Source organism: Notothenia coriiceps, unplaced genomic scaffold (assembly GCF_000735185.1).
Source record: "Notothenia coriiceps isolate Sejong01 unplaced genomic scaffold, NC01 NC01_scaffold00024118, whole genome shotgun sequence".
Lineage (NCBI taxonomy): Eukaryota > Metazoa > Chordata > Actinopteri > Perciformes > Nototheniidae > Notothenia > Notothenia coriiceps.
This window is the reverse complement of record NW_011356819.1, coordinates 5,621-15,000: the sequence shown is the minus strand read 5'-3', so window position 1 is coordinate 15,000 and position 9,380 is coordinate 5,621. Positions and strand designations below refer to the sequence as shown.

General features: G+C 41.0%; 1 protein-coding gene across 1 annotated transcript in view; it reads left to right on the top strand.

The window, feature by feature from the left end:
- The window catches only part of mtrr (5-methyltetrahydrofolate-homocysteine methyltransferase reductase), a gene marked incomplete at its 3' end in the record, with an annotated part of 24,792 nt that extends 16,217 nt beyond the window's left edge, over window positions 1–8,575 (top strand). The window contains exons 11-12 of the mRNA XM_010782092.1: window positions 1,749–1,799; window positions 8,433–8,575. Coding sequence (XP_010780394.1) covers window positions 1,749–1,799; window positions 8,433–8,575 — 194 coding nt within the window. The remainder of the gene's footprint in view (window positions 1–1,748; window positions 1,800–8,432) is intronic.
- Window positions 8,576–9,380: the final 805 nt, after the last annotated feature.

Sequence of the window (9,380 nt, the reverse complement as noted above, 5' to 3'; positions counted from 1 at the left end):
TGAACTCAAAGCATCAGGGATTCAACTTTCCTTTCCCTTTTTACTGTATGTTTTTGGCAGCTCTGTGTGTGGTTAATTAAGAAATTAATTTAAATTAAAGCAAGTTAAATCCTCTCCAGCACATGAGTTTCCCTGTTAGAATATTAAGTAGATCCGTTAATAGATTGGTCGGCCTGCAGTGGTTCCTCAGCTCGTTGTAATTACTTTCATTATCATTGTTTTTTTTGTAATTTAAATCTTCATTGTCACATGGCCATAACATGCTGGTTACAACAACATGACAATCATGTAACAAAATGTCATGTTATTATATTCTTGAACATACATGTAACTATTGTTCCAGTCAAATGTCTTTGTTTTGAGTTTTGTATTGAGTCCATTTTTCCACTTTCTGTTGAGTTGTGTTTCTTGTAATCTCAATTTATTTGTCCGTCAAAAAGATTTCTTCCACAATTGTTACCCATTGTTTTTTCTTCCTTACCTCAATTCCTAGTGGTAGCTTTCTTGCTTCATAATAGCAGAATTATTATTATTATTTTTTTAAAACAACTTTATTTTTCAGTTTTTCACAAATACAGTATGTCCAACATTTATGAGAAAAAGTTGCAAACCCACATGGGAGGAGAGTTATTCAGAATCAATGTTTATATTTTGGACACAGCGTCTTTCACATTAAAGGGGACCTATAATGCAAAATGCACTTTCTGATGTATTTTATACATAAAGATGTGTCCCCGGTGTGTCGGGGAACTCACGCAGCGTCAGAAAATAAAACCCTCTCTCTTTTCCTCCGTACCCAAATCTCTAAAAACGGGGAACAACGGCGCTGATCCAGATATCTGAAATGTGGACCCACGGCCCTATCAGAAACGTCGCTATCAGAAACAATGCCCGACTGTTTTGGACGTAATATGGTCGGTGTTTACATTAGCATGGCTAACACTCAGAGCTAACCTGTACTGGAGAGCATGTGTGTGAAGAAGCAGGAAATAGAAAGGAACTCACCTTGTGGTATAACCGGCAAGAGAGAAAGCCTTTGAGCTCCATACTGTTTCAGAAATAATCCTTGATCTAATAATCCTTGCGTTTCATCACGACAGCATTTTAGACAATATCTGCCAGGTCCTGCATGAGCCATCATAAGCTCCGCCCCCTCTTATATTTATTTTTTACAGTAAAAAATTAAAAAAAGCTTAATTTTTTTATTTAGCTTTTATTTATACAGGTGAAAATCTCATTGAGACACAGGGTCTCATTTTCAAGGGAGACCCGTTTATACCCAGAATCAGCACTTTTGTAACAGGAAGTGAAATAGAGGGATATGAGGCATGGCTAGAATGGTTGATCTGTTTTTTTGTTGTTGACCAAAACTCTTCATAGACTATGTTTTTTGTATATTTTTATATATCTGAGACCTATGCTATTGCCTAAAAATAGCATGATAGGTGACCTTTAAGAACTGAGTGAGCTAGATCCTTAAAGGGTGGACATGGATATCCTGGAAAATGTTTAGAAGCAAAAGACCGAACCCAGAGGTACCTAACATAGTGAGATTTTGGTATGTTGTGATCCCTGAACTGTCACTAAAAAGATCTTGAAAATAGATGAAGCTACTTCTACGCCAAACAGCAAATGCCATGTCCAAAGATATTAGCAGAATATTGATCAAATATCTGTCACTTGCTATAATTTCCTCTGTGAGTACCAAACTCTCATTATTTGAAAATGCTTTTAACTTCTGACCCCAGATCCATGTGAGTCTGAGACCTAACTCCCTCTTCCGGCCTCCTTCTNAGGAGGTGTGTCTGTTAGGACAGTGTTTTTCTGGGTTAATGCTGCCTTTCCACTCGGCAGCCGTGCTCTGGTTCTTATCTGAACCTTTTTTGTGCGGTTAGAATCCTTTCCCCTGGCCACCGAGTCAATCGATGTATTGTTCTGAGTGTGTTGATTACGAGTGGTGGGCCTGGGCGTCGTTTGATATCTTGTTCACGTTCTTGTCTTTTGCCGTGGCCAGTGAGGGTTCGCACAGCGGAAGGTTACTTGGTATCTGGTAACGCGTGCCGTTGTATCGACATAAATCTCGCAGTGTCGAACAGTGAAGTCCGCTTGATGGTCCTAGGCTCCTCTGGTTGGTCAAGGAGGAGTAGAGGCGTCTTGCCGCGTCGCGCATATGTGATGGCGTTATATTCGTGCCTCCTATCCTGAGTGGACGCTGAGATGGCACACACTGGTTGAGGTGCAGTGATCACGCAGTTTGCTAGTTGAGCGCGCAGCGTTGCACAACTTTCAGCTGTGAGGAATGGCGCGACACAGCGAAGGAGAAGACTGTAACTAAATACATCTCAGCAATTAAACTTATCAGAATATGAGTGTCATAGGATTCTTCTGATATGCATGGAGCATGGGGCATGTAGTCTAAAGCATGTACCAGATCAATGCTCAGTCTCTCGGTTTGCACCGAGGAAATTACCTGAGCCGCGCTGAACAGAGGAAATTATAGCAAGTGACAGATATTTGATCAATATTCTGCTAATATCTTTGGACATGGCATTCGCTGTTTGGCGTAGAAGTAGCTTCATCTATTTTCAAGATCTTTTTAGTGACAGTTCAGGGATCACAACATACCAAAATCTCACTATGTTAGGTACCTCTGGGTTCGGTCTTTTGCTTCTAAACATTTTCCAGGATATCCATGTCCACCCTTTAAGGATCTAGCTCACTCAGTTCTTAAAGGTCACCTATCATGCTATTTTTAGGCAATAGCATAGGTCTCAGATATATAAAAATATACAAAAAACATGTCTATGAAGAGTTTTGGTCAACAACAAAAAAACAGATCAACCATTCTAGCCATGCCTCATATCCCTCTATTTCACTTCCTGTTACAAAAGTGCTGATTCTGGGTATAAACGGGTCTCCCTTGAAAATGAGACCCTGTGTCTCAATGAGATTTTCACCTGTATAAATAAAAGCTAAATAAAAAAATTAAGCTTTTTTTAATTTTTTACTGTAAAAAATAAATATAAGAGGGGGCGGAGCTTATGATGGCTCATGCAGGACCTGGCAGATATTGTCTAAAATGCTGTCGTGATGAAACGCAAGGATTATTAGATCAAGGATTATTTCTGAAACAGTATGGAGCTCAAAGGCTTTCTCTCTTGCCGGTTATACCACAAGGTGAGTTCCTTTCTATTTCCTGCTTCTTCACACACATGCTCTCCAGTACAGGTTAGCTCTGAGTGTTAGCCATGCTAATGTAAACACCGACCATATTACGTCCAAAACAGTCGGGCATTGTTTCTGATAGCGACGTTTCTGATAGGGCCGTGGGTCCACATTTCAGATATCTGGATCAGCGCCGTTGTTCCCCGTTTTTAGAGATTTGGGTACGGAGGAAAAGAGAGAGGGTTTTATTTTCTGACGCTGCGTGAGTTCCCCGACACACCGGGGACACATCTTTATGTATAAAATACATCAGAAAGTACTGCACGTAGAGGCCCGCGTGGATGTGACAGAGGAAACTCGTAAGTCCACATAGAACATTATCTGCACGACACTCACTCCCACGCTTGCAACTTTCCTCATCAACGTTTGACGTACAGATTCTCGTGCCTGAAAAATAAATTGTATATAATAATAATAAAGAATAACAGCAAAACCGGCCGGTTATTGCAGCACGAAATGAGACATCACTAGGCATTGAGTTCAAGCTGGAAGAGTCGAAACAATGGGTATCAATTGCTGGAAGAATTTTTTGACGGACAAATAATTGAGATTAACAAGAAACACAACTCAACAGTAAGTGGATTACAAATGGTTCTCTATGAATACCTCTAACAAAAACAGAGCGAATATGACTGGACAATAGTTACCATTTATGTATCAAAAATATATATCACTTCATTATCTTACATGATTGGTCCATGCTGGCCACGTTGTACATTGCCTGTCTCTATCGCGCCGGATGTAAGCAAACAAGCTCAAGACCGTCTTTTTCAAATGTACACTCCGAAAAAGAACAATGATAAATGAAAGATAATCACATACGATGCTGTAGGAACCACTGCCTAAACCGTCACATATACAGCAACATAGTCTACTTGATATTCTAACAGTGACAGTCCATGTGCTGGAGAGAATATATCTTGCTTTAATGTTGGATGGAAACTCTTAATTATACACTCATCAGAGCTGTCAAAGACACACAGTAAAAAGGGAAAGGAACTATGAATCCCTGATGCTTTTGAGTTCAGCAGCTTCATGAAGACAACCGCACTATTCCTGCGATTGTGTTGTAAACAGTATCATTATACAGGTATATACATTTTTGGGTTGAATATTGTACGCCTTCAAGTGGAGGTCAACCTATGTATAGCTTGTCCATTTATCTGCCAATTTGATTATTCGAGGGACATTGCCTTAAGCGACAACTTAAAGACGTGAAAGTTTATATAGTGCTCGGAGTAGCTCTGAGCTACTTTTCATGACATGAAACATTAAGATATAATGATAAAATGACAAACATAGCAAGTAACTATATGTCTCTCAAAAAATGTCAAGAAAAGGCAGAGAAGAATACCCAAGTTTAGGTATTTAGGACAGTGGTAATACCAATAGGGCAGCACGATACATAAGGCAAGAGAAGATTACCCCTGTATTAATTGATGTACATGTGGAGACAAGCGAACATTAGTAGCTTTGAACGTTCACCAATTTGTGATTCATGTCAACGTACCAAAATGTCTTATCACGTGAAAAATGAGTATTACTTACAGGAGCAATGTCGTCCCAGCTCGTTTTTTTCCTATACTAGCGCTAGTGAGTAAAGGCAACGAGACCGGACCTCATAAATAGACTTGGTGTGTATGAACCTAGCTATCCGCAGGTGAATCGTTGTATGTGTACTGTCAGGTCCAGCACTCTCCTGTAAGCGCCCATTAGGTACATATCAGCATGAGTAACCCAGTGGTCATGCTTCATTACACTGTGGCCATGCAGCCTTCTCTGGGAAAACCGGAGACCAGGTATGGACGGGTCAAACAGCCAACCGGTACACAGCCTCGCCTGCCAGCGGCCGCGCAATGCATCGCCGGGAACTCCACCACGTTTGAAGACAAAATGCAGTCTCCTGGATAACTGAGCAGGAGGCTGGAGATACGAGTATATAAATTAGTGGATGTGTGTGTAGTGAACGGCACAGAAGTGGATGGAGAGTGTACAGAGAGGAACCTGAGAAGATACAAGTGTTCATAGGAGGATAAAGCGTTCTCCAGACCGACACAATACGGTCACATAGTCCACATTTAGAAGCAAGTTAAAAGGGTCTAAAGTTCGACAGGATACATAGTCTATGTGAAATGCAGTGAAATTTTTAATAAGGACATCTCATTTTTTGTCATTCTTAGAAAGCACCAGCATCAAAATGGTATCTTACGTTGAATTATGGAGAAACGGCGGTCGTTTTCAAACATCTGATTAATTAACTAAGGGGATATTCTGTCTCCATGAGCAGTCATCAGGAGTTGCTCAGACTGAATAGGTACTTTGGGTATACAGCGGCCACTCGCCCTAACATTTGAGTGACACAATGGTGAGCTGAGGGTTTTCAAGATGGTTGTCATATTGTCAGCGGCAGGTAACTACATTCGTGGCTGAACATTCCCATGTATCACCTACTTGTCGCTCTCGAGACCACAACCATTCATCCTTCTCAATCAGTGATCATGATCGACCTGTCTTAGCCCTCATAGTTCGAACATCTCTGAGCAGCCAGCTTTGAGTATGAGCGGAAAAGTACACTTGACCTGACACCCACAAATCGAACAAGTGTCAAAACCCGTGGAGGTGGGTTGTGCAGTAAGCTACTTTACGCGAGTAGCTGTACTGCACATCACACAAGTGACACATGACTTATAGTAGATGTACAGTGCAAGTAAACTGCGCCCTGGTTGGAGCTTCACTATGACACCGCCTTGATCCTAATCATTAAGAAAATAGTGCCTGGACCTGTATATCTACACTAACGTATGTGAGCGCCTTCATAGAATATCCCTCTTGTCTCTGTTCTCTCTGTACTGTGTAGTCCCACGGCTCTCGAGACTTTGCAGTTGCGCGAAGCGCTCACTAAAGAGAAACGCTGTGCCTACCATGGACACTAAGACAATCGTTGAGCACAGCATTAAAGTCAGAGTGGAAATAGTCCTGAGCAAATCTGATTTTGTCAGAAATCGGGAGAAATGCGGGAGAAATATGACCCCGGGAGGAAACCGGGAGGGGGCAGTGAAATCGGGAGTCTCCCGCGAAAATCGGGAGGGTTGGCAAGTAGGCTACTCAAGTAGAAGTACAGATACTCGTGTTTAAAAATACTAGTAGAAGTACTGACTAAACTTCTTTACTCAAATAAAAGTAAAGAGGCTTTGAAATGTAAAAAGTACCCATAACTAGCAGCTGTTTTAAAGAGTACCTGACCTCCCTTTATATGAATAGAACAATAATGTCATTGTTAGCTAATGAATGTTTCCATGCTGACGGCAACATGACAACGTTTTCATTGGTCCCTCTTCTTTAGAGAAGACCAGGAAATGATGGATACACGGATCGTGTTCAAATCAATAGGCACGCAATGACTCTAAATAATAATGATCACGCCACCAAACACACATTCAAACTAAAGGAACCAGCCTGTTTGGAAAATGTGAGAAGTAGAAAGTACAGGTATTTGTGTTCAAAGTGTAAGAAGTAGAAAGTACAGGTATTTGTGTTCAAAGTGTAAGAAGTAGAAAGTACAGGTATTTGAGTTCAACATGTAAGAAGTAGAAAGTACAGGTATTTGGGTTCAACATGTAAGAAGTAGAAAGTACAGGTATTTGGGTTCAAAATGTAAGAAGCTAAAGTAAAGTACAATAACAAAGTATTTGTACTCCACTTCTTCCCACCTCTGATCTACACAAATGCCTCCAAAATGATATTGCTGTCATCCAGTGCCGGTGGTTAACGGAGGCAAAAACTACTCTGTCATTCTCCGTGGGGGTAATCAGAAGAAGTTATGGAGTCTGGGATGAGACCCCACTCTCTGAAAAATGCTTTTAGGGAGAAACCCCGGTGATGAATGCATGCTGCTGCGTTGTGCTTGTGTGAGATCTGAGAATTGATGGAAGGAGATGTTGACTAAACAACCCCAGGGAAGACTGAAGACTACTGAACAATTTATGAGCTGTCATGAAGTGTTTTATTTATTTTTTGCAGGAGGAAAATAACAGTGCTTACCAACGCCTGTCATGCAGTGAGATCTTTGGGTAGTGGGGGGTAAAGTTAGTGCAAAATCATCACACTTTATATGAGATTCTCTTCACAGCATATCATCATGTAAGCTAACCTTACATTGATTCCCACCTGAGGGCGAGGTGAAGCACTGTGGATTTATCTGTTGTTACTTTCAGACTTTAAATAGATTCCTTAACGATCCAGATGCATCGGAGCATCCCCTTAAGTACATTTTTCTCCATGTATGTTTTGAAGCAAACATTCCTTAATGCAGCTTCAGTCCACATTAAAATTACTACATATTCAAAGCGACCACATGAGAGAGGATTTTCAAAGCTGCTCTAATCTCGCTAAAAACGCCCTTGCTGCCGTGCTTTAAGATAAATATTTTTCTTCTAGGAAAATGTTCTTTGCTGCTCGTATCGAGAACCTACGCTCATTAGGTTAGGATGTTCTGTTTGTGTAACTCTACAAGTTTTTAATTACGTTAATTTGTTGTTTCAAATGTTTTACAACAGAGAAACTTTTTAATTTATTCTAAATCCTTGAACATTTGTCCATCTATTTCTTCCAAATGTAGTGTTTTCATGAGCTTGAAGTTGAAAGGGAACCACATATACGCTTTAACAAAAGATCTGTTGTGTTTTATTAAGATCAATACTGTTCTTCTAGTGAAATGTATTTTTGCTGCTCACATCTAGAACCTATGCTCGTTACGTTAGGATTTTCTGTTTGTGTGGCTCTCCAAGTTCTCCATCAGTTCTAGTTTTCTGCACACACTCCGCTTTTCTCTCCCTCCCAGACAGAAGGAAGTTGCAGAGTGATATGTGGGCCGACAGGAAGCCGTCTCCACGCTGCCAGTCTGAAGGATGAATGTCACCGAGTCGCTAATGCCAGTCGCGAGATGCCTCCATAGATTCAACCCCCGAGACATCTGGATCCCCAGGTGCCGCTCTGCAGATCCAGGACCAGCTGCAGGAAGCCAGAAGCCCTCCAAATGCCAACTGGAAACACAGCAGCCAAAACCACACTGCGGCTTATCGGCTCCACCACAACCCTTTATGGGCCTATTCACCTCAATCAAAGCTGTTATTTAGGTAACGAGCCAAAATGGCGGATGTTGCTGTGCTCCAATTACCCACTATGTCTCCTCCGTGTCTCCCTGCCAGGTTCCCCACAAACCCTGCTTCTCCTCGGCCAGCTGCTCTGGCGCTGATCCGTGTCCTCGCTATCCGAGCGGAGGGAGACCTTTCCGAACAGAAGGCCTCTGTCAGCGCTGGATCCGCTCCCTGAAGCCATCGATGACTGTCAGGTCTGTTCTGCAGCTCTTATCTACGAGGGAAGGTGTGCAAAGTCAGAGCCAAAACTGGTGTCTAATGGACCATCGTAAGGGTTTTTAAATACGTTAATTAGTTAGTTCTTCTTCTTGATCATTTGTCAAACTATTTCTTCCAAATCTGGCGTCCACAAACTCAGATCCGTTTATTTTCATCCTCATTAAAAGAGAAGCAAATCTTCCGTGTTGTTGGGAATCGTTAGACATGTGAGATGTCCGCTTTCCATCAGCCCTCCTGATGTACCTGTACCTTTAAAAGCTATACACTAGAAGCAAAACACATATGAGAGGTTTCAAATATAATGAAGGTGTCTTTAGGGTGCAAAGTCAGAGCCAAACACTGGTGTGTAAAGGACCAACGTGGAGGTTTTTTTTTGTTTCAAGTGTTTTATCAGAGAAACATTATAATGTATTCTAAAGTCTTAATCATTTGTCAACCTATATATCTTCCAAATGTGGCGTTTTCATGAGCTTAAAGTTGAAATAATTGAACAACGAAGAAGCTTTAACCAAAGATCTGTTGTGTTTTATTTCTCTGTGCCTTTTATTGAAATGTTTACATGTTTTCCCGGGTTCAGATTTTACTTTAATTTCTCCACTCAAAATATGTTTTGTACGATTTATCTCTGAAACTGAAATGTGGCATGAAGTAACATTGTGAAAATACCCAAGAAAGTACCTCAAAATCGTACATTTTTACTACTTTTGCTAAGCATGCGTAAATAGCACACACCTATATCATATTTAAATGTTGAATTTCCTATGTATACTGAGCATATTT